The 26,920-nt window shown below is 36.8% G+C and overlaps 1 protein-coding gene across 1 annotated transcript in view; it reads right to left on the bottom strand.

Moving 5' to 3' along the window:
* Positions 1 to 315: 315 nt before the first annotated feature.
* Positions 316 to 26,920, bottom strand: part of LOC149535376 (uncharacterized) — a 116,302-nt gene continuing 89,697 nt past the window's right edge. The window contains exons 23-28 of the mRNA XM_089805784.1: positions 1,988 to 2,047; positions 1,687 to 1,840; positions 1,493 to 1,596; positions 974 to 1,180; positions 756 to 881; positions 316 to 660 (exon numbers count right to left, since the gene is read on the bottom strand). Coding sequence (XP_089661910.1) covers positions 520 to 660; positions 756 to 881; positions 974 to 1,180; positions 1,493 to 1,596; positions 1,687 to 1,840; positions 1,988 to 2,047 — 792 coding nt within the window. The 3' untranslated portion in view covers positions 316 to 519. The remainder of the gene's footprint in view (positions 661 to 755; positions 882 to 973; positions 1,181 to 1,492; positions 1,597 to 1,686; positions 1,841 to 1,987; positions 2,048 to 26,920) is intronic.

The following is a 26,920-nucleotide window of genomic DNA, read 5'->3' as shown; positions in this document are numbered from 1 at the left end:
GTCGGAAGCTAAGAACGAGATACTCTACTCTGTCAGTGTTACTATAACTGGATTATTTGGATAATTGAAGTTAAATATTCCAGGCCCTGCATGATCCTGTTAGACTTCTATAGAGTCGAAGTAATTTCGGCTATCCAATGACTACATTCGCAATCAACTGGGGCCGAAACGATGGACCTTTCAAAGGCCATCTTCGTTTGCAAAGCAAAGCCTACTACGTCATTCTGTATTTCAAAGATGTTTTCATGGCAATTCTTTAATATTCATAATTGTTCTAAGTTTTTATTTTGAAACCATTGGAAAAAGCAAGCATCATTTTAGACTTATATGCAATCCTGCACTCATTTATTTCAAATTTCAATGAACAAGAGGAAACGAAAAATACAAGTGTCGAGTTGTGTGTCATGTGATATCATCCAATTTGACTTGAATGGAAGAAACATCCCGTGCCTTGTAACTGCTAACATATAAGGCATTGGATATCTACAGATAAAGAAAGACACTGTACATGGTGATATTTCAACTCGCCAGCAAGACTACAATACGTTGGATAAGTTCTTCTTTCTTGCCTCCTACTTTTGCTTTCTTCGCACTTAGGAAGCATTTGAGTTCTGGAACAGTCAAGGACTTGAGTTTATCCGTGGAATGGCAATTCCGTACCTGATCAAAAGGAAAGCCAAAAAACTGTAAAGCAATGCAAAAAAACATCTGTGAAGAAATGGCATTTCAAATTTAAACGCACCCAGTTTTTATACCTTTTCATCTATAACAATAGGGTCAAGTACGGAGCTATTCCGCTTATTAGCATTCTTAGGTTTATCGATAATAGAGTCATCGATAATATCAGCCTTTCTCCTTTCATTTTGAATTATAGAATCCACCTGTGACGAGTACATAAACATCAGCAAAATTTTACTCATTTTAACTGTGTTTTTGCCCAAGATTACTAAGTATATGGATTGACAAACATTACCTTCTGGTCTAGTTTTGCTCTCTTAGTTTGGTGTTCATGGTCATCCTCATCGGCATTTAGTTCTGACATACGAAAATCATGGTCAAGAGCAGAGCTATTCCGCTTATTGGCATTCTCAGGTTTAAGTTCCCCATCAGGAATAGCTCCAAGAGTAGTGTTAATGACAACATCAGCTTTTCTACTTTTATCTTGATCTATAGAATCCACCTGTGATGAATAAATAAACACCAACAAAAATTTGCATTTACCGTGTTTTTATTTGACCGCTAAAACATCACACATTAAGACTTGATTCCTAGGTTAAAAGTGTTAAATAGTCGAAGTTGACTTATTTTCCAAGTTTAATTTCTTCCTTAGTGTGTGATGTTTAAGGGTAGCCTAACTCCAAGAATAGTATTGACAATAACATCAGTTTTTTTCTTTCATCTTGAATTATCGAATCGACAATAAACATCAACAAGAATTTACTTATTGTGTTTTTACTCAAGATTACTAAGTGTATGGACTGACAAACATTACCTTCTGATCTGGTTTTGCTTTCTTAGTCTGGTTGTCAAGTTCATCCTCATTCGCAGCTAGTTGTGACATACCAAGAGTGCCAGATAACTCTTTCCTTCCTTGTTCTTTTTAAGCATCAAAAGATCGTAAAAGCCAATATATCAAATGTTCCACAAATGAAAACATAGAAGTCAATGTATACCATGCCATGATACCTGTTACAAGGGCCGGAATATGTCCATTGAAGCTTTCATCTATAGTATAACCAGCAGAGACAATCTTCCACGTTATGTTAGTGCTGCCAGCTGTCTCAGCATGTTGTGATTCAAAAGTTGAACTCCCACAACCTGCCTGTAGCTTCTGGCCATTCTAAGATTGGGCATTGAAGAAGGATGTTGAAGTTTAACATTTTGAAGTAGGAAAATAAAAAATAAATTAAATGTATCCATGAAACTTATGGAAATGATTCTTTGAAGCAGAAAGCTAGCTTTTAGATTTTTGCAAATTCTCTCATACTTTAGGTCTTTGTCCAGGAGCCTTTGTCTTCTCCTTAGGATTCTTTGTTGAATCCAATGCCTGTGTGAGAACCAAATTTCATGTTAGAATACAAACAGAATTAACTTTAAAAATGAAGTGCAGATGTTTGCTATAATTCTATTTTGTAAAATAGATTATGTAGCTTAGATATGTTGGTGTTGAAAGATATAATTTTTCCCACAAATATTAATTGAAAAAGACAAAAGTAAAATAGAGAACTTTGAAAGTAAATCTAGATAAGATATAGATTGTTCTATGATAGATGGTGAATAACCTTAAATATTTGATCAGGTCGGCCTAGATTCTGGAATAAACTATATAAGTTCTGCAGTTATCCATAAAGCTTCTAAAGACTTCTATATATATTGTAGAAATTGTAATGGACTGAGCATCAAGTGGCAAGATGATCAAGGGAGATGAGTTAGATGTATGCTGTAGCATTCAGGAGCACATGTAATGTTTCTTCTCAATAGATTAATGGGAGTTGAGGTGCTGTAGCACAGAAACTTTTGATAAAAAACTTAAGTATTTTCTATGTTTCTGACTTTGTATTATTTTGTCCATCTCCAGCCACCACCAACAAGTGTTATCAGAGCTAATGCCAGAGGATATTCAACTAATTGGAGAGGTGCAGGTATTTGGGCAGGCCTAGGACTGAGAAGGCAGTAATCATTGGACAGAGAGCTGGTCTGAAGGATGATTGCTGTAGATGAAGGAGCCGCTGAAGTCGAGGTTCAAGATGATTAATGCCAACATGGCCTGAAAGATGCAAGGATAGCCAAGCAAATTCCTAGGACTGCTTAAAAGAAAGGCTGTTTAAAGAGTAAAAGTGGAATGAGGATTTGGTATTGGTTGATTTAGAAGTAGTGCAAAGAAAAGACACTGTTACAGAATAGATAAAGATTAATTGATGTAATTATATCAAGCATAGATAAGGTGAGTTTAATTTTCTTATTACAATGGCGGAAATAGGTCAAAGGATCAAAGAGAAAAATAATTTAGAAGAATTAATAGAGACTAAAAAAGAGATTTCGAAAATAATAGCAATTATAAAAGACAGGCAAACAGAAACATATAACACTTCTAGGAAATAATGATCTTTGCAAAGAATTGAACAAAATTTAAGATTAATATGTAGAGTTAGAAGAAGTAAAACTGTTTGATGAAGTTAAAAAAAAAAAAGCTTGTCACATTCAGCTAGAAAGAGAAGACTCAAATAAACAATTCAGATGCTTCAAAATCTCAGAAAATGGACAACATTCACAAGCTCTTTTAGAAAACTTAATCTTAGGTAATCCCTTGACTATATTTTTTTGACATAGTTGCTCAAAATAGCAGTAGTTAAGTTGGCCAAACTGCTCGTGCCACAATTTACTATTGTCATCTGAATGAGTTATTAGATCTTTTGGAGAAATATCTGAGGTAATTTGGAGAAGCTATATAACCTGGATTGGTGATTTGCCTCCCCTATTACTACCAAATTGTTGCTATGAAGATCTCTTATCTCAACTGAATTTGGAGAGCCCTGGATGAGCTATTTAATTTACTGAAAGGAGATTAGTTGATAGTGAAGGGACACTTTAAAAAAAATAAAAATCTGTTCATCATCAACTTCAATAGACCTTCTCCCTTTGACCAATGTTGGATTATCATCCTCTAGGGTGATTGAAGGCATATTGATTTCTCCGAAGCTATGTCATAGTGTTTGGCACATTTGAAGGATGAGATTCAGATATTTTCAAATTTTTATTTTTCCTAAAATATTGCATATGCATTATTGACTCAACTTATGTTTGGGATGCTTCTAGTACCCCATTTGATCTTTATCCATTGCTAATGTCTTTGCTAACAATGTATTCTTCAGATCATGATGAAGTGTGGATGCCTCCTTTGATCACCACTCTGATACTGCCGACTACAATGTCGACAAGAAGGAGCTTGGATACAATGATGAACTAAAATGAGATTCTGATATTTTTGAATTTTCTTACTTTATTGGAAGATGAAGACAATATTGCCAACACCTTGCAATGCTTGGATAGCTTTTGCCTTGCCTTTGGGTCTGGCATTCAATGGCACAAAACCCTTTGTTATAGGCAATCCTTCTTGCCAGGCCCTCAATGGTTGTAGTATTATGGGTGGAAATGGGTCCAACATGGAGAAATTTTTAAGTTCTTGAGCATTCCTTTTGCTTTTCAAGTCTCCCTCGTGGAGCTGTGGAATGTTGTCCTAGCACGAATACTAGAATATTGGATCACCAAGCCCCTCTCCCGTTCAGGAAAATTTCAAATTTGTTCTAAAGTGCTTTCTGCCACACATGTTTACTACTCCTCCTGTCGGGCCCCTTCCAAAGCTTCATACCTCAAGCTCGAGCCTCTCCTCAAGGACTTTCTCTGGGCCTCTGATGATGTGCATCATGTCTTTCATAGAGTTTCTTGGGACTTCTATTGCTTTCCCAAAGACTCTGGTGGGCTTGGGCTGCTATCCACTCGCAAGCAGGGGATTGCCCTCTGTGCTAAATGGGTCATTCAAGCTCTCACTGGCGATGAGGCCTGGAAAATCTTGTTACGACATTGCATTTCTTCAGGCTTTCAGGTTAACCGGCCTGCCTGGAAGGGGATTGGCTTTTAGACCCTTCTTGTGAATCTTGAACCTGTTCAGATTCAGGGCACTTGTGTTGCTAAGAGCATTTGGAAAGCTTGGGAAGCCATCAAACCATGGCTTCATTGGGCTGGTAATGGGTTCAGAGATTGGCTCTCAATGAACTAGCAAAACCTTTGGTGGTCTCCCTTGTTTGCTATTCAAGGTGTTCCTCTAGCTAAAATCCAAGGAGCCAGTGCGTTGCACTTATTTCAAAGGGGCATCAAGACTCCCAAAGATTTGTTCTCCAGGGTTACTATGAGCCTTCGCTCATGGGAGGACCTGTAGGTGCAGTTCAAGCTTATCCGTCCAGATCGACAGATAGTTGATCTTCTAGTTTCTGCGATGCCTCCCCATCTGTTACACAAGCTTGGTATTTACTCTTCTCACCCATGGTGGAAAGATTGGAAGTGGTATCCTACCACTCCTATGACCAGTTACAAACCCAAGCTGGGGTATCAGTGGCTAGTGCCCCATCTTCCGATGGTTGATACTCTCAATCAGCGTTGGCATTTGCATTCCTCTCATAAGACTTGGATTTTTAGATTTGCTACTGTCTAGCAAACCATTATGGAGCCAAAGATTACTCAGTTTGCTTGGTGTCTCCTTTTCCAAGGTCTGCCATTAGGCCCTTGGCTCTAGTATCTGGGTGTCCTGGATCCTAGATGCCCTTTTTGTGGTCATCCCGAAAGCTTCCTGCATATTTTCTGGTTTTGCAGGCAAGCCCAAAATTATTGGCTCTGGATCCATGATTTTTTCAAGCCTTTCAATCCAGAGGCTTTCACTTGGCATATGGTTGGGCTAGGAGATTCGCCCAGGCTTCCTTTTAGATATACCCATATTTGGCATACTTTCAGAATAGAGATTTTGTTTGCTATTTGGAAGGACTGTAATGTCATTTTATTCTCTCACAACTTTCTTGATATTCATGTTGCTATGTACTCTAAAGCACATATCTGTAATAATGTCATGATGCAGATTCAAGTACAAATTGATAAAGTCATGCTAGAGGTGGCTCACCTGTAGGAGTTATTAGCTCATTAGGGAAATGCCCCTTGTATGGTTGCCCGCGTGCCACCGGATGCTTTGTCCGGTGACTGCACACCTCCTCGCGGTCATCGGAGAGGTTGGAGCATCTCTACATGCCATTCGTACACTCCTAGGTCGCAGCCTCACCGTCGCTCTCCCAATGGTGGTTTTGGTGGCCGTCACCCCTCGGCCTCGCCTCCATGGAGGATGGGTTTAGGCTAGTCCCCTGTGGCTCCTCCTACTGCCCTTGATGTGGGTTGGTCGTCTGCACCTAGAAACCCCAAGGGGGCTTTCCCTCGATTGGACTTAGCCATCTCTCCACCTAAGCTAGAGGGAGATAAAGAAACTGATGCTGCTATTAATGATGGTCGAGCTCCCCCTGAGCTAACCACCAACCCCAAGGACTTCTGGGGTTCTGATGATAAAGACCCTTCTTCAACTGGCACTGCTCTTTAGCCTGAGGGCTTTTTGTACACTACTTAATATGTTTTTTGATGAATAGTTGTTTTTTCTGGCCTTGTGCAGAGTGAACTTGTGGAGTGATCTTGTATCCCCTGACCCTTTTTTTGTGAATACATATCTTTAAATTTTAATCAATGGAAAAGGTCTATTCATCAAAAAAGAAAATTATTTGCCTAGATTCGCAATATTCGACAGCAAAAATAAGGCCTTTTTCTTTCTATCATGAATATTTAGAAAATGCTATTTTCATCGTTCTAGGGCTTTTTCTTGTTGCCGTGAATATTGAAAACATGCTATTTTCGTCTTTTGGCATCTACTTTTAGGGTTTCTGAAACAACTTTCCCTCAAACGCACAGAAAAATCTGGTGTAGCAAGTGCAGCAGAGGGAGATCCGTCTGAACTCTACGATCAGTATGAGGGGAGGAGCGTCGTACTCTTGGCTGGGCTGCACCATTTACTATTGTTGCTCAAATATTGAAATTTGGCAACCACCCTTTTATTTGACACTTAAAATGCCTTTTCTATTTTTTTTAGTCGGCATTTAAAATGTCTTTTCTAGTTTCCATAGTTTAAAATGTGTTTCATTTTTATTAAGTATTTCAATTTGATAAAATGTTTTTCCTAATAATGTTTTTCTAAGTAACATGTCTCTAAGATTAAATGAAACAATTGTTTTCTATTGTAAATGAAATATTATAGAAATTTAAATATTGATATATTAATTTTTAATAGTATAATTATTTACATTTTAAATTTTTAGAATAATAGTTGATTACATTTTTTTTAAATTATGTTCTTAAATAGTTTAAAGTTAAATTCTAATTTTAAAAAAAATATTATTTATGCTAAATAGTATAGTTTTAAAAGTACTAGTTTTGAATTGTAATTTTGATCATATTTAATTGTTAAGAAATGTGTCATCGTGCTTATAAAATTGTCAATTCTATTTAGCAATTTTAACTATTTTGATAATTTATGGGATATATTACATACATTTAAAAATAATTATAATTATGTAAGACGAAGTTAATTCGAATTTTTTCTTGAATTTATACTCTTCCCAAACTTCATTCAAATTTTATAGTTGCCGAACTCGAATTTGAATTCGAACCTTATGATTTAGCTTCGAAGGATGAAAACTCAAACTTTTGAGAACCCATATGGTGTGCAACACTAGAATCTATAATCCACGAAGATAAAGATGATGATGAGCCTTTGATCTAGAGTGTCCACTGACATCAAACTGAAAATTTTGAAAAAAAAATAAATTATTTCTGTTTTTGGTTTTTTCTAGGTTCGAGTAAATTGCATTTTCAGTCTTTTGGTCACAATTTGAAGTAGAGATTTTCACCAGTTCCTAAAATTTGGTTGCCAAAGGCACGCTATTTTAGGAACGAAAAGTATATTTCTAGTTTTTCTTTCCAACAATGCAAATGGTTCTGAATTTTAAGCATCAAGTCAAAAGTTATGACCCCACCAAATTGGGGTAGATAAATTCCTAGTTTTTTTAAAAACTTATAATTATTGTTATTTTAAATTCTTATGTTGTGGTGACTTTTGATGTTCAATGATTGTATATATTCTTACAATTTCAAATAAGATGGCTTTTGGATTGCACACAAATCTTTCGAGTTTGCAAGTTTTTCCAAATTGAACATAAACATTGCAGGTTTTTCATCCACACCAGATGTTGTTGTTTCAGCCCATTTCTTAATTCAGATCAGCCTTGCCTTTCAATTTCTCTTTGTTTATAGTACTTTCCAGATTTGAAGAAGATGCTTTGATAGAATCAGCTACACCAGTATTATTCTTTTTGAGTAGAAAAGAGAGGTGGTCAATTCGCTTTTTCATGCACTAATGTTCTTCATGACCAGTTTTCGTACAAAAGGAGCATTTAAATCTCTCAATAGTTTGATTTACTTTGTTGAGATGAGTTATCCTTTTCGAAGTTGTCAATTTAATCTTCTTCTTCCCTTCCTTGTCTTTTTTGTGTTCTTTCCTTCAGCATTTTTTAGTTGATCCTCTTTCTTGTCAATTCGACAATATTTTAAGTGCAACTTTAAAGATATAAACATAGAGGAAAAATCCTCTGAAGTTGTAAAACTTCTAGGACTTAGACCTAAGAGTTGATTTGTCAACTCATGACCTATAAGTTCATCAATTCTCGAAATAGTATTTATAGAGCTTCCCAAACTTTGTTGGATGTTTTCATGTTCTCAACATGAAATGCTCAGTGAGGATATAGATTTATACATAAGAAACCAAATACTTGGTCACAATTATTGAAAAGTCTTTATTTGTCCTTAGCTGCATTAGGTTCTTTTTCTGTTCTCATCATGATAATCGAAAGGTGTTAGAGGTTGTATAGTCACATTAGAATCCATGCAGCTAGACTTAGATTGTTGCTTTGTAGAATGTGAAAGTGAAGAGCTATAGAAATGCAACAAAGTGAAGGAATGACACACCGCAAAAAAAAGCACTTCTTGAGGAAGTGTGAAAAATAGACAACACCCCCTTGATTATCTTTTTGTTCCCCCCTTGTTTTTGGCACTTTATAATGAGAGTGTGAGTGTACCCTTTAGATTCTTGATGAAAAGCATGCACTTTTGCAGAAAAAAAGAACTTAATTCCAAGTTACTAAGCAAAAGTTACGAGAAAAACAATTTTGCCTTGTTACAAAAGTAATCCTCCATAGAAAAAATGGCTTCACTAAACTAGATTGCCAAATAGAAAAGGAACAAATATAAGTCCCCTTGGGGTGGAAAGAACCAAAGGCTCAAATCTCATATGACTAAGGGATAAATTCTGAAAAGGTTGTACCCTCTTCTATGACAACACTCCCCCTAGTTTCTTGTGTCATCAAAATATGCACTTTCTAGAGATGAATTGTGACCATAAAGTTGATCAAACAAGGTGTGTGATCGTTAACCTTTTTCCAACCGTAGAAAGTCTTTTTCAACCTACAACCTTTTTTTAACTACAAAGAGGCCCAAGGAGGTACATGAGCACCAAGGTGTACATGATAGGCAAAGCCTATGAGGACCAATGCATAGATGGTACGAACACAAATCACTAAACATGGGCGGGCGCCTGAGCACAAGCACTGTGATGGGACATCATCAGGGGATAGAGCATGTAGATGGCCATGAGAGACTGCTAGGGGATGTCACAAGGCCAAGAATAGAGCCCATGAAAATATACAAGTGAGGTCGCAAAACATATAGGCTTCAAAGCATCTCAAAGCTACTCTGATACTATGTAGAATTCTAGAACCAATCAAATATACAAAATAAGAACAATAACATCAATGAGAGCAAAGTTGACGAGATAAATAAATTGGAGAAGAAAAGAACACATAAATGAAGAGTGATTAGGTCGAATCATAAGTTGAACCCAAAACCTAATGAGCGTTGACGAGTTTCTTTCCAGTAAACTAGCATGAGGTGTCAAAATAGAATCAACATCTCTCTAATCAACTCCTAAATGATGACAACTTGTCTAAACGAGTGTCAAATACATGGACAACTAAGTAGGCTTAATTAAGCCTAAGTATAGATTAAAATAAATACACTAACACAAGGAACAATAAGCAAAATCAAAATCATGTTAACAACAAACACATATTCATGATCCCAGACTCACTAATCTGATTCATACTTTTTATCATTAGCTTCTAATAATCCGTACAAGGGTTCTATGGTATTATCATGACTTGTGCATTATTTCTAATCAATTATCTTTATATATTTATTTATGATTTGATATAGATGTTGGAAATAGAAGAAAAGCAACTGAGGGGGGGCAGGCAGGGGGGGCAGGGGGTTGATGAACTAGTGGCTTCCAAAACACAAAACTCAAAACCCCTTAAAACCCTTAAAGCAGTAAACCCTTTGTCACTTTTACTTTGTTATTGATTCACATAAAGTAAAACATGTGAACATAAATCAGTAAGCAACAAACACCACATAACAAAGATTTTTATTGTGGAAACCCAAATAGGGTGAAAACCATGGTGGGGGTGATGTCCACAATAAGTTTACTACCTTGCTAGAAGTATAGCTTATTACATTAAGGGGAATACATATGCATTCAGCCTTCAGGTACACTGCCTAGAGCACACTGCTCAATCACCTTAGGCATCCAGCCAAGGAAGTCTCATTGACTTACAAACACAATACAGACTACAATCTATTACAAGAAATGAATTGTAATTAGCATCCCATTATGCATGGTTCAGCACCCTTAAAGTACAGTCAGATCTTTTGTTGCGATTCTTTCTTCCATATGCAGACAAGCAATTCAACCTTAAGTAGATCTAAAAAAATAGTCTCAATAACAAATCCCTGATGTCTGCAACAAAAACATCTCTTGTGCAACACACAAATTCAAACCCTTCATCATATTTATCAAGAACTAGGTTGGCAAAACCTAATCTCAAAACACCCATCTTCTAGCAGCAAAATCAACAATCAGGATCACTGTGCACTTTCCAAACATATATGTGATCCATCTCAAACATGTCAAGATCATAACCTCAACTCTTAAAAAATTGCCGATTTCTCATAAACCATTTTTATGATCTTCTAGCATGTTGGCCTAGAACAAAAACTTTCTTCAAATTCATTGAACTTGGTCAGCTTCATCTATGTAAACAATGTAAACGACTAACACATCAGGCACATAATCCCATATTATCCTAAAGAATCACTAAAGCTCAAACAAACAAGCAAATTCATCACTCTTTATGAATTTGCCAATAATTCTTGCTCTCTCAAGAATACTATCACCCTCTTACTAAAATACTTGTAGCTGCCTTGTGGATTATCAGAATCACAAACCCTTTGAATAGTAGACACATTGCTATATCCTTTACAAGTTCTCAACCGCACAACCAAATATCTTCTCACATGTTCTTGTTGTTAGGAATAGAGGATATTGTTGGTACTTGGGAGTATTGCAGAGATGTTGTATTCATGACAAGTTTTTTCATTAATGTCAACTTATATTCTTTGGCTCATGACAGATTCAGATTTTGAGTATTGCAAGCTACTTATGAGTTCAGCGTAGACAGTGGCTTACATATTTGGGTATGCAAGCTTACATTTGTATATAAGAATGAGTGTAGACATCATGTCTATGTTCATTGTACTTTACGTGATATTATGGATGAGTTATAGTTTGTTTTTTGAAGACCAGTAGCAGATCAATGAGCAGGATAGTATGACAGAGGCAGTTGTAGAGTCTTTGCTATATCTTGATGGCAAATAGGAATTTAAGTTGGGGAGTATGGAAGATAGTAGAAGACTTGTTCATGCACATATATTTGGACTTGTGAGTCATTTGGCTTACTCTAGAAAGGTCGTTGGTGTGTAACATGCAATGCATTTTATTGGCAGCCGACTGGTTTGTTGTAGTGTGTGAATTATCGTTAGCAAATGTTATATTCCTATTGTATCATGTGGGGCACTTTATTTAATGACTCTATAGAAGCTTATGAAGGCGTGTATGCCTTAGCATGGTCCTATATAATTATTTGTACATTGGGGAAGATCTAATAGGCTGACCTAATTGATTACTTGTAATAGGTATAAAGGAAAGATGTTTTCCTTGTTTGGGAAGTGTAAACTTGATGATATGAATGGAGTGATGCAAGCCTTGATGTTGGATTATTAGAGAAGACCAAAGAAGTTGTTTGGATGTTAGTGGATTTAAAAGGAACTGTTTTGGCAAGTAAGTTGCAGATCAGTGAGTTCGTGCTTATTGGATATGTTATCCTAAAAGATATATCTTTCACCTTTTGTCAGAGCATTTGGACAGTGGATCTAATTTTTCTTATCAACCTTTAATAGGGTTAGAACCTTCTAACAAGGTTTCGTGGTCTCCTAATAGGGATATGTCCTTTAACAGGGACTGTTGTGCTAAATCAATTGTATTTGACTCCTAACAAGGTCACATCCTCTCACAAGGAACCTATATATTAGTACACTATCTTGTAGGTTTCATCCCCACCAGGGTTTTCCCTCTAATCAAGGGTTTATGTAATGTCCATCCAAAACTATCTTTATGAAGATAACTAAACATATATATATATATATATATATATATATATATATATATATATATATATATTAGTTTAGTTTCAATTCTTAATGAACTAATATAAATTAATTAAATATTTGAAAATATTTCCTAGTTAACTATTGTTAATAAGTGGTTCCCAGATTGAGTTGGCAGTTACACATGGGAATGTAGAATTGAGTGCCTTTAAATTGCTAGTTTGGAATTTTGTGAGGCAAGATTGGAATAAGCATTTCACATGTTGTTGAGATTGAAGAACCGAATTCCTTTCATCAAGAAGTCTGCCTGGGATGTAGGAGCATCCTAGGTTGCCTTGCTAACCTACTCATCTTTGTTCATTCTGCCTGTTAGCCCCAAGTTCCAGTGGTTGCTGAGCTGCAGTTGCTGCTGAGTTGTTCAGTGTTGGCCAACTTGCCCGATAACAACCGAGTGCTCTGGTGGCCGAGTGTGCCTTCATGCGCCGAGTGGACTTGATGTTTGCTGATGTTCAGTTCCTTCTTTGACTGATTTTATCTATGATTGTTTCCTAGTATGAGCTGACTTGTGTATTTAAATTGGATTATGAATTTAATATAAGGATCTTGTCTTGGGATTTGTGTAGACCATTTTGAGGTCGACCTTCTATTAGGTAATGATCTAGAATCTTTTGTAAGCCATTTGGGCAAGTATAAATAGGGGTGTTTAGGTTAGGTTAGGGATGCTTAGAAATGGAGAGTGCAAAGTAGAAGAGCGAGAAGTCCGAATTAAGGATTTTTGAAAATTGTAAGTTTGGAATTTCGTAAATTTGATTGGCTGTAACCGAGAAGGCCTCACAGTCGGGAATGTATGCAGACAATTTGATGAATTAATAAAGTAATTGTTGTTTCTTCTCTCCTTGGTGTTGTTCTGTGTGTTGTTTGCTTCTGTTGTGTTTACTCGGCAAGGTGAGTGGATAGTTAACCGTGCCTTTGGCCCTAGCTATTCGCCTCTCCTTGCATCAGCCTGGCCTAGTGGAAGCTTAGAGAACAATTGCAGATATGTTGGATTATGCATATCGGGAATATCAAATAGTTGCCCGTCCCTTTGAACTCAATCATTTGCCAAGTTCGTGTCCCATTGACCAATCGTAGACGAAGAGAAATAAAAAATTTAATATTTGTTTGTCCATTATGACAGGAGAAATCAAGAAGCCTTGTATAGTTGGACAGAGGCCAAACGATGGAATTTGTCAATTATAGCAAGGTCAAATACGTGGTTTCTTTCATCCACTGGAGGCAGAACGACATTAGGAGATATACGGTTTGAGCGCGCACAAACTTGGCATCGGATATTTGTATCAGATTACTCCATTGAGCCACGTGACTAGAGTAAATTGGAAATACAAAAAGAATTTAGATTCTGGAAAGGACAATGTTGAAGTTGTGGAGTATGGCGGAAAATAATATTTCAATGTGTTCAAATTGGAGATATTGAATATTGTAACGCAATTGCTCTAGTTTTGAATGGCCACGTGTTGTTATAGGTGCATCATTGTTTTAATATTTCTCAATATTTTTGTAGCCATTATCTCTAGCAATTACTTTGATTTTCTATTTGTTTGAAGCATTCAATAAGGACCATAAATAATTTCTAGTTGTAATTTATTATAACAAAATTTGAGAATCTCAAAATAAAAATCAAGGTATTGGTAATCTCTATATACCAACACACCTGTCAATTTAAAAATATACATCTAGAATTTTACATTGGTATCAAAGTTTTCATTCCTGTCAACCTATGGAGAAAATTACATAGATCAGAAATATGCAAAAAGGACATTATAACTTTTGTAATACCCAACTTAGACAAAATAGGGATCCTAGCACTCCAGTAGAGTCATCTAGTTCATCCATACAGGTAGATATTGAAGATAGTCATACAGAACCAGACGAAGAATTTTTTTTTTTTGAACAAAATAATAACATGGGGAAAGGAAATGATACTAAGGATCTAATAGTAGCATTGCTTAGGAGCCAACAGGATATGCAAAACAATGTTAATTGTATGACTAATCTAATGACTTAGTTTATGATTCACAATCTTAATCATCAGAATAATGGAGGGAGAAATGATGGTCAGGTGGATCATTCATAAATAACCAGTCCGAGGGTTCTATAACCTCCAGGTCTTTCATGCCTACTTTCACCCCTAGGAATCTACAGCCTAAAAGAGATCCCTCTATTATAGAATTACAAGAAGAAATATACCAGGATTGGATACAATCAAGGAATGAATTTAGATCACCAATGACTTTTAGAGAATACTTGGATGTCAAGATGAAACATAGGGCTAAAGGACAGCGGGGTTACAAGAATTATAGAGAAAATTTGGTAAGATGTCAATCCCTTATTTTGATGGATTAGGAAAAACAACTGCCAAAGCTTGGGTGCAAAAAGTTGACAACTACTTTCAATTAAACTCTAAGATGGAAGATGAAGCAATCAAATATGCAGCTTTGCATTTAGAAGGGGTGGCACACTAATGTTGGCACCATGGGCAAATAACCTTGGGTCATAACCAGATTAGCACGTGTTACCTTCATCAAGGGACTCGTAGATAGGTTTGATTCTAAGGACCTTGAACTTTATCTTAAGAATTTAACTCAGCTTAAACAAACAAGGATAGTGGAACAATACATTTCTAAATTTGAGAAGTTAGCAATCCTAGTAACTGAGATTACTAAGAGACAAAAAATTGTTGTATTTTTAGAGTAAGAGAGGTTTTATAGGGACAATGGGTAATAGTTATGCTAGATAATGGAGCTACACATAATTTCATTGATGTTGCTCTTAGTAAAAAACCGTGGCTTACATACAGAGAAACATGAAAGATTTAATGTCCGAGTAGCCGGTGGTACTAATTTAGTAAGCACACATAAGGTTCCTCAATTAAGTATTGCTCTTGGTAATTATACTATGACATATGATTTCTATATTATTGATTTGGCTAATACTAATGTTATCTTGGGAATTCAATGAATGGAAACTTTGGATAAATATTCTCAAAGTTTCAAACCTATGGAGTTTTCTTTCAAAATTGATGGACTATAAGGTAATTCTCAGGGGAATGTCAAATAGTTGACCCAAGACTGTCTCTACTAACAAAATGGAGGTTATTTTCTATCATGGTGATGTTGCATGGCCAACACTATGTTTTATCTCCACCAAGGTAATAGGTTTTGAATCTAAACATTATCAAGATGATTTGTTGCAAATTTTAGATTCACATAGTTTGGTTTTCACTGTTATAACCCCCAAGAGTACCTTTGGCTAGAGGTTTTGAAAATACTATTGAACTAGAAGAAGGGGCAAAACTAGTCATCACTACTCCATACAGACATCTTAAGGCATTCAAAGATGAAATAGAAAAGACTATTAAGGAGTTGTTGGATATGGGGCATATCAGGCCCAACTCAAGTCCATTTGCTTCATCCATAGTAGTGGTTAAAAAGAAAGATGGGACTCTATGCATGTGTATAGATTACCGTGCCCTCAATAAAAAGACCATAAAAAACAGGTATTTGATTCCCCGAATTGATGAATTGTTAGATGAATTACATGGTGCTATGTATTTTTCTAAAATTGATTTGAGGTCAGGGTATCATTAGATTAAGCTAAGGGAACGAGATATTCATAAAACTACTTTCCATTTTCATTATGGTCATTATGAGCTTTTAGTCATGCCTTTTGGATTGACAAATGCTTTGGCAACATTTCAATCTTGTATGAATCATATTTTTAATGAATAGCTGAAGAATTTTTTGTTGGTTTTCTTTGATGATATACCGATTTGCAATAAAACTTGGGAGGAACACTTGAGACATATTGATGAGATTTTGTGTAAAATGGAATCGTAGTCTCTTTATGCAAAAGCCTCTAAATGTGAATTTGGTATGATAAAAAAATTATATTTGGGTCACATGATCAGTGCTGAAGGTGTGCAGGTACATCAAGAGAAGATTAGAGCCGTTTTGGATTGGCCACCCCGACAAAATCTTTCAGATTTCAGGAGTTTCTTTGGCTTATGCAGCTATTACAGGAGATTTGTTAGAGAATTCTCATAGCTTAGAGTCCCACTGACAGATCTTACCAAAAGGGGACGTTCAGATGGTCTAAGGAAGCACAATAGGTATTTGATAAACTTAAAGAGGTAATGAGCTCTTGCCCAGTTCTTGCACTTTCAGATTTTAATCTGCCTTTTGTATTAAAATGTGAGGCTTTTGGTGGAGGAATAGGAGCAGTTTCAATCGAAAATAAACATCCTATAGCCAATGAGAGTAGGAAACTCAATAGTGCTAAAAGATTATATGCAATCTATGATAAGGAAATGCTGGCAATATTGCATGCATTGGCTAAATTTCGTCAGTATTTAGTTGGTGGTAGATTTGTGGTTAGAACAATTCATAATTGTTGAAATATTTCTTGAGTCAAAAAGATTTGAATGATAGGCAGCAAAAGTGGATCAGTAAGATCCAAGCTTATGATTTTGAAATTGAATATGCTAAAGGTAAGAACAATGTGGTTGTCAATGTTTTATGCAGAAAGCCTAAAATAAATGCTATATCAAGGGTAACAGTTGATTGGAAATCTCTTCTATTAGTGGAATATTCTAAAAACTCATTTTCTTGTAATTTATTGGATGGGAATGTTTAGGATGATAGATACAAGATTGTAAATGATATTGTTTACTACAAATATATAATTTTTGTGGTTCTGGGTTCTAAATTTAAATTAAGAATCATGTAGGTAGTTCATGATCTACCCTTGGCAGGACATCCAGGATATTTTAAAACTTACAAGAAAATCCGTGAATGATTCACATGGAAAGGGCTCAAGGGAGATTTGTTGCGGTATGTCAAGGCATGCATTACCTGTCAGCAGAATAAATCCGAACACACATATCTAGCGGGATTATTACAGCCTTTACCTATTCCAGGATAGAAGTGGGAAAGTATTTCTATGGATTTCATTACTGGATTACCCCAGGCACAAGGTTAAGACTACTTTTTTGTAATAGTTGACAGGTTTAACGAAATTTGCGCATTTATTTTCTATCACTACAAAGTTTATAGCTGTTCAGATCTCAAAACTAGTTTTCAAGGAAGTTTTCCGCTTACATGGTTTATGAAAGAATATAATCAGTGATCAAGACAGTAGATTTCTCAACATCTTTTGGGAGGAATCATTCAGGTTAACAGGTATAGAGTTGAATCACAGCACCAGCTATCACCCACAAACAGATGGTCATACTGAAATTGTAAACAAATGGGTTGAAGGGTGCCTCCGCAATTATGTTGCGAGGCATCAAAAGGCTTGGATTCAATGGTTACATTTGGGAGAGTATTGCTACAATATGTCTATTGGTATGACTCTATTCAAGGCTTTATATGAGTATGATACTTTATCTTTTGTTGATCTTTCTTTTGACACCAATCATTTGCCCAAGTCCTAGAATTGGCTTCATGATTGTCAGGATATTTTAAAAGCACTTAAGGAAAACTTACAAACTACACAAAATCAAAAAAAAAATTATGCAAATAGAAAATGTATCAAGCACAGTTTTGAAGGAGAGTTGGTGTATCTTTAGTTGCAGCCATATCGAAAATCTTTGCTCAAACGTAGTGGAGCTGAAAAATTGAAGCCTTGCTTCTATGGACCTTACCAGATTGTTAGGAAAATTGGCAACATCACTTATGAACTGAATTCACCGAAGGGCAGTCGTATACATAATATTTTCCATGTCTCGTCTTAAAAAGGCCTTGGAAAAATAGGTGATAGTATCAGAAGAATTACCACCCTTGGATTTCGAGGGAAAATTGGAAATCATACCCGAAGAAATTCTGGATGAACGAGAAAGGCAATTGTGTAATCAATCTATCAAGGAATATCTAGTACAATAGAAGAATTTGCTAGTGGATGATGCTACATGGGAAGGCGAACAGGTGCTACATCATCCAAATGTACAATTGCTTATGGGCAATCAACATGGGGAAGGGGAGATTTGTAATGTCCCTCCAAGACTATCTTTATGAAGATAAGTACACATATATTTATCATATTAATTATTTTATATTAGTTTCAATTCTTAATGAAATAATATAAATTAATTAAATATTTGAAAATATTTCCTAGTTACCTATTGTTAATAAGTGGTTCCCAGATTCAGTTGGCAGTTGCACATGGGAATGTAGAATTGAGTGCCTTTAAATTGCTAGTTTGGAATTTTATGAGGCGGGAATGAAATAAGCATTTCACACATTGTTGAGATTGAAGAATTGAATTCCTTTTGTCAGGAAGTCCGTCTGGCCTAGTAGAAGTTAGAGAACAATTGCGGATATGTTGGATTATGCATATCGGGATGTTGGGTTATGCATATCAGGAATATCAAATAGTTGGTCGTCCCTTTGAACTCAGTCATTTGCCAAGTTCTTGTCCCATCAATCAATCATGGATGGAGAGGAAATAACAAATTAAAAATTTGTTTATCCATTGCAATGGGAGAAATCAAGAATCCTCGTATAGTTGGAAAGAAGCCTGACGGTGGAATTTGTCAATTATAGAAAGGCCCGATACGTGGTTTCTTTCATTCGCTGGAGGCAGAAGGGCATCAGGAGATATAGAGTTTGAGTGCGTGCAGACTTGGCATTGGATATTCGTATCTGATTACTCCATTGAGCCACGTGACTGGAGTAAGTTGGAAATACAAAAAGAATTCAGTTTCTGGAAAGGACAGCATTGAAGTTGTGGAGTATGGCGGAAAATAATATTTCATCATGTTTGGATTGGAGATATTGAATATTGTAATGCAATTGGTCTAGTTCTGAATAGCCACACGTTGCTACAGGTGCATCATTAATTTAATATTTCTTAGTATCTATGTAGCCATTATCTCCAGCATTTACTTTGATTTGCTATTTGTTTGAAGCATTCATTAAGGACCACAAATAATTGCTGGCTGTAATTAATTATAACAAAATTTGAGAATCTCAGAATAAAAATCAGGGTATTGGCAATCTCTATATACCTACACACCTGTCTATTTACAAATATATTTCTGGAATTTTACATTTTCCCTAGTCAACAAAATCATTGTGCTATGGTTTATGGTTTCGTATTGTTGATCTGCATTGTTCTAATTGTTGGTGATCAATTTTATAAGTTTGGATTTACTTATTTATTCACAACTGATTCACCCCCATCCCTCTCAATTGTGTCTAAAGTATACTTCTTAACACTTGTCTGAACTCAAATTTTGCAACTCCGTAACTCAATTACACTATCATACAGTGAAATAACTAGTCTTCCTCTGAGATGGCGTAACTCATTCAAAACTTCATGTCAACATCTGAAACTTTGCATACATCATGTAGACAACCTCTACACCATCCTGTGATGTGTGCAACTCCTCATCTTTCATAATATACTCGCACAACTTTTCCGACTCTTTCCCTATTATTGGTGAAAGAGTTTAAGTAACAATCATGCTAAGTGATAGACATGTAATCTGCATGAATGAACATCCAAACTTTTTGATAAAAATATTATCATCAAGTGATAGACATGTTGACGTTAATGAAAACACATCCAACTTGCCAACAATCTCCCCCTTTGGTATTGATGGCAACATGTGATGGGAAAAACAAGTAATGCAAGCAGCAACCAATAGTTCTAACAATCAATATCTGAAATACATCATTATCTTTCAAAGTCTCTTTGACGCAGATCTGATACTGCTCCCCTTTGGATGTGCACTGTTCTCTTCTACAGTTGAAAACACTTTCTTATGTGCAAGTATATGAACTTGCTCTCTCTTCTCTACAACAATTGCTTGAATACTTGCATCTGCGTCTTCTCTTCTTACTTGCTGACATTTGACTCTCACCAGTCTCTTCTCACTTTCTCCTCTTTTTACATGCTGACTTGTTTTTCACATCTGTCTCTCTCCCCCTTTGACATCAATAAAAAAGGGTGTGTCATCAGCACTTGCACTCAACTTGACCCATCTCATCAATATTTGTTTTCTTTTCCTTCTTTGCTTCTCCTTGTTTGCCAAGCTCTCCTTTCCTTCTGTCACATGTCTTCTTGAAATCTTAGAGCACATCCAACAGCTGGCATATCATATACCCTTCAGTAGTAGTTGTTGTCCAAACATTTGCACATATTGCAGATCATCTTCAAACACATTCCACGTTTCCATGCACACTACTTCTTGACCCATCATGTTGTCTACTCCCCCCTGGGTAGCAGCCCTCATATATTAATCTAGTTTGAAAGATATTTCCTTTAAGCACATTGGATTGGTGCAACCTCTTGCATCTTAGTTCGAATCAGGAGGCATAACCACCCCTAACTTGCCACTGAGATACACAAAAGTATCCTTAAGCATCCCTCTTTTGGACTTGCTTCCAGAATTTTGCTTTCTTCCCATCTTCGTTTTGCTTCCTTTCTTGTGATTCTTCCCACGTCTAAACTTATTTCCTTTCTTCTTTATTCTTCTTACGCTCAAGCCTTTCTTTATAGCATTAAGCTTCTTTTTTTATTGCACTTCTTCACTCCCTTGACCCTTCATGCTAAGATTCTATTGCTTTCTTTCTTGTTTCTGCGAGGTAACATGTTCAGATTCATTGTACCTCAAGCGTACAACAGTCCTTTGACCACTGTCATCTCCTTTTAACAAGGCACTTGGACATCTGCTCATTTTCCTTTTTACAGTTTCATCGAGTCTTTTCATATTATTCCACATGCTTGAGTTGTGGATGCCCCTTTTGTTCTTCCTTATCCACGGATGATCTTCTTTTCTGCAATCAACAACCTTGTTTCCATACTTCCCATAATTAGAACACTTGCCCTTGAGTTTCTTAGGCTTGGGTCCTTTGTCTAAAATCTTCTTGTTTCTAGTCTTGTTCCTTGCCCTTTTTTTCTTCTTCTCTTGAGTCTTCCTCCTTTCTTCCATGTTCTTTTCTTTGTCTTGGTTCATCTTCTCTTCTTCACACTTCTTTTCACTCCTCATTTGTCTTTTAATTTCATGTTTGTGTTGTTGAGTCCTAGAAAACTGATCTTCCACAATTCTAACACCATTGTTCTCATTTTCCAATATCACCTTAAGTGTATTAGCTTTAAGCATGAGATTCTCAATATGATTGTTTGTGGTGGCAATTTCTTCCTTGATGGTTCTAGTCAAATCATCAGCATTTGAGTCAACTTCTAATTCTGAACAAGATTGATTATTTTCAGCATTTTACACTTCATCCTTTGACCAGTCCTATCATCACCTTGAAATCCTTCTTCTACATCCTTTGGTTTAGTGTGAGACATTAGACATACCTGATTCTGCACAACATTTCTTCTTGTCTAAACCCCTTTGTTTTTGTCCCCAATGATCTGTTCTTATTATGGTTGAGTCTTACATATCTTGGAGTCTTTGCCTTGTCACAGATTTCTTTTCTTGTTCATCTTCTCCACTTGTGTATGCTTCATCTTCTATGATGTTAGTTGTATTTAGATCTGTATTTGGCACTTGCTCTAGTTGTCTTTGATCATCATTGTCCTTTTGATACTCATTCTCACTACATCTTGTCAGGTTCTCGAGACTTTCATCCACTTTGACATTTGTGCTTTCTACCAGCTTATTCAATCTTTTGTTGTAGAAAATAAAGCTTACTTTGAGTAGAGTAAACAAGGAAAATCCCCTCATCACTTCTTGCATCAAACTTGCTTATATCCTCATTACTTTTTTTTGAACTAACCTATAATGTTCCTGTTATAAAATGAATCATTTTATCAAACTATTGTAACAGGCCAATTGATTTACTGTATCTCAGACCCATTTTTATTTTGTTTCCGTAGTTGTGCCGCTGTTGGCTATCTTTGTACACCCTCGGAAAGTTGTCCCCGATGGGTATTTAAGCACGGCATGTAGATTGTCTTTGGTATGCAATTTTGGATTATTTTCTCTGTACTGCAAATTCCTGTTGGGATTCTTTGTTGTTTTCCATTTCGGAAGTGAAAGACCCTCCCTATTTGGCTCTTCTGATTTCGGTGGGATTCAACCCTTACCCTATTCCGTCACTTGTAACACTTCGCTTGAATCTGGCAAATCGGAGTATCATCTTTCGGCAATATATATTTCTTGAAGGAATTATCTGTATTGAGTCTCTACTATCGCATCTGGCTTCCATAAAAATCTTTTTGCTTGTGTTTGAACAAGAGTGTTGTCACCGTGAGCTCAAATATCTATCTGTACCACTTCCTTTACCTCTCGAACTCCTTTTTTGGTTATACGGCCTTCACCCTCCACCTACATCTCTGTACATTCATCTTGTCTTCCATCCTCACTTCGTACGGCTTGCCGTACGGCCATCTCATCTCACACCGTATGCCAAACCCATCCCTCACCACCATACATCTACCTTGACCACCATACGATCATCCTTGACACCATACGGCACACCTCAATCACCATACATCCTCCATAACTGCACACCTTTCACTGTACGGCCACAATACAGCCTCTGTACGACCACTACTGAGATCCCCACACCATACAACCCTCATCCTAGGCGTTTTATGGCCATCCAGACGGTCGTCACCAAGCCTCTGCATTGAGGAATACTACATAACCGCCAATGTTCCCCTTTGAGATTCATGACATGGCTTAACTGCGTCCTATGTTCTATAAGTCTAGTGGTTGTATTGGGCATTAACAAGTCGATCTTTTGGTATAACAGCAACCCTGGTTGTAACAAGTGGTATCAAAGCTTGGTCACAGGTTCGAATCTCCTCGGGTAACGCTGAGGGGGGAATTGTTGGACTAACTGCCAACATTCCCCTTCGAGATTCGTGACATGGCTTAACTGCCTCTTATGTTCTATAAGTCTAACGGTTGTATTGGGCATTAATAGGTTGATCTTTTAGTGTAATGACAACCCTAGCTTGTAACACTTTTAACATAACATTTACTACAAAAAATCTTTAAATACTTGACAGTAGGTGTATGTCCATTCCAGAGTTCACGAGGTGTCTTACCAGTTCCATCTCTGATTTGTGTGGTTGAGTGTGTGGAATGCAATGCTCAATCTTCTCTCCAAAACAACTTTAGAACATTCCTTTCCAACAACATGGTCTTTGTTGTTTCATAAATTGTTGTGTTCATGCGCTCTCGCATATCATTTTGTTGAGATGTTCTAAGGGCAACTAACTCACATCTGATATCATGTAGTTCACAAAATAAATTGAGCTGGCTTAATATGTGCTCCCCTCCAGTATCTAATCTCAACTTCTTAATCTTTTGACCTGTATCATTTTCAACAAATGCCTTGAAGATATTGAGTCTATCATAAACTTCATATTTCTTCTTCAAAAAGGTTGCCCATATCATACTTGAGTAATCAACTATAAATAGCACAAAATACCTATCTCCTAGAAAGCTTCTTGTCTGTATAGGACCATAAAATTCAATATGAATGAGATCAAGTAATCTCTTGGAGTTTCCTTTTTCAAAGTAAAGAGTGGACCTAGTTGTTGATGTCAGTTTTGTACCACTACATAACATTTAGCAATTGAATACTTGATATGGGATATCAAACTCTCAATTCCTCTATTGAAAAGTTAATACTCATGAAGACATGAGAAAAAACTCCAATGTTCCTTACACCTATGGATACTAACTCAATTATATCGATGTGATTTGTTGGTAATCACATAGGCGACCTTACATTGTTCATTCAAGGATAATTTGGACTTTTGGTGTGATGGTGATGATTTTGTACGAGTGCCAGATGATGTTGATGGTGGTAGTGATGGTGGAGGGTGTATTCAAATGACTTATGCCTTCCTAACTTTCTTAGAATGAAATCCGACCAATCAACTACTTGCTACTCTACTCCTACTCCTATGAATGGAAAGATTAGCAAATGGACAGAGATCGAATTTGATGAAAGCTAACTAGCAACTCTACCTCCGTAGATGCAATGATTCAAGGAAAAAAGACTAAATTACCACACAAGGCTTCCTAATGAGCTGCTAGGATGCTAGCGACATAGTTATAGATCCCTATCCAACATCCATTAATATCACCATGCAACTATCCATCTACTTTTACTCTTACTAACTTTCTTGAAACAAATTCTACTTTAACAACTTTAAAGGAAATCTAATTCTAACTATTGGAAGTAGAACCCATGCAATAACACCAAGTGTTCTTAATCACCATGCAAGTCACAACAATGATTAAAAGAAGCAATTTTGGTATTATCATAGCAACAATTTTCTTCAACCCTTTACAAATGAGAGCAAATGGCCTTATATAGAGGCCAAAATTACAACCAACGGTAGAGATTAAGAGGCAAAATCAACAATCTAAATTGGATCCTAGAAACCCTAATTAGGGTTGCCACCCCATCGGCCAATGAGAAGATGCCACCTCATCAATGGACAAATGAGAAAAAAAGAAAAGTGGCAACCAATGAGAAGGCACCAAAATGGTAGCCAATTAGAATTTGACAACTATCCTACCCAAGAAGAAGGAGAATTTACCACTTGGGCTTACATCAAATGATCTTCTAATATAGTTCTACCCTTTTCTTTCATCCTTTTAGCCAAAGTGATGAACTTGGCTAGCATGTTATTGACTTCCTTCATGGGAGGGAAAAATGTATGCTTCATTTCATCATGTTGCTTGCTGCTTGTAGTGTCTTCTCATGATCTTTCTCATATTCTTTCGCATATCCGATAAAAGCATTGATGGAGGCAAGGATGCCCAAATGTTTCTTCTTGATGGCAACCTTCCCCAACTCATCCAACTTTGATCCAAATTTTGCCTCCTTGACATCCCCCTCTCTGATATCTTCAAAATCAAGTGCAACCCCAACATCGCTCATCATGGTTGAAATGGAAGTGTTAATGCTTGGGCTGTGTTGTGCAATCTCGTTCTGTATCTCTTCAAGTATTCTCAATCTAATAGTCAAGGCAACAAACCAAGACTCCACCTTACTCATTCCTCCCTCATCTACCAAGTTGGCCCTTTCCAAATATTTCTCTGGTAGCTCAACAAATGCCTGTAGCCTGGGAATGGCCAAGTCCTTGACTGGAAGGAAATCCTTCCACTCCCCTTCAAATGTTCTGAATTTGTCTCTAATATCCACCAATGACTTGAATGTTGAGATAAAGGAAGGCAAGAAACTTCACCCATCTTGAATTGTACCATGGATCCAATCCTTGACTTCGTGCAACTGAGCCGATATCTCTTCTGTGTTGCTCCTACTGTCTTGAGGAAGGGCTATCTGGTGCAACTGTTGGATAGGCTAGCAATCTCTCCAATAACTATTTTCGGCCTCCAACTTCACAATCTTTTCATATGCCTTCCTCAACCTTTCTCTGATTGAAACCATGCCTTCGTGGATCTCCTCACATTCCATGTCATCTGTGATTCTTCCCAAGTTATGCTCAACTATCTCATATTCCTAAGCTACAATCTCATCCAATGCCTTGCTAACCGTTGGTATAGCAATCTGAACTTTTCAATGACCGTCATCATCACTCCTGATTACCTTTGCCACTATTTTTGCAATTTGTTTTTGGTTCTCGCTATCACCCTTTCCACTAATCCTTGGATATCTTCAACTATCCGGATAGTCACCACCTCACCTCTTGGCATAAGCATTTGCTTTAACCATAGCAGTGCAGTGCATCTCCCCAAATCTAGATTCGGTTCGACTAGCAAAGCATCACCAATGGCCTCGAGTGCCTGGCTTATTTACTCTATCAATTGGCCTATCCTCTTCTTCACTAATGACTATCATATCATCTCCATGTTGGTTCTCCGAGAGAAGAGAGTACTCGGTACTGTCACTGTAACCACTTGACTTGAATCAAAGCTCACCTCTACTGTGACCCCTTGTCCACTTGTATTATCCTCTTGGCTTTTAGCCTCAATTATGCTCTCCCTTGACAGTGCTGCATTATGTTTCTTTGCTGGAGGTTCTTGATGTTCCTTACTTTCCTCAACCTCCAAACTTCTCTTCTTGCTCTTAGCTACTCTTTGTTGCTGGCTACTGCCTTCACCTTTCTGTCCAATTAACTCTGATGGACCTTTCTCTAGTTTCATCTTCCCATAAGTAAGGCGTACCTTCCAACTTTGTAATTGCTTTAACTTCTCATTGTACCATGACTCGGTGTGCAGATCAACTGTCCTTGTAACTACCTCTAAGGAAGGATCCTGATGATCATCCCAATCCACTAGACCCAATTTTGTTCCATCCGCTGTATCATAATCTTCTCTTAGCACATTTTCATCATCTTCTAGTTGATTGGGAATATCAAGGTCTCTCGATCTGATTGCCCTCATCATGTTCATTGACAATCTTGAGAAAGCTGTCTTTCTCACATGAAAGTCATCCTGGGCATTGGTCCAAAAATCTTCTATAGTAGGAACATGTTTAAATGTATTTCCGTGAGATGCTTTGATAAGACCATTAGGATCGAATCCTTGCATTGCTCTATACCATCCTAGATGATACCATTCTAACTCTTTCTCCACAGCTGCAAAGGCAACAGAATTGGGGCAACTATCATTGTCAGTTCCAAATGAGAAGGTAATCCATGTCTCACCTTTAAGTTTCATCATTTTGTCATAATGCTCAAGTTGCCTAGCCAACTCTATCAAAACTACCTTATCGAGTGGGTACCT

Source organism: Cupressus sempervirens, chromosome 10 (genome assembly GCF_028749045.1).
Source record: "Cupressus sempervirens isolate cs-2001-9-10 chromosome 10, ASM2874904v1, whole genome shotgun sequence".
NCBI lineage: Eukaryota > Viridiplantae > Streptophyta > Pinopsida > Cupressales > Cupressaceae > Cupressus > Cupressus sempervirens.
This window is presented reverse-complemented; position numbering and strand designations above follow the sequence as displayed.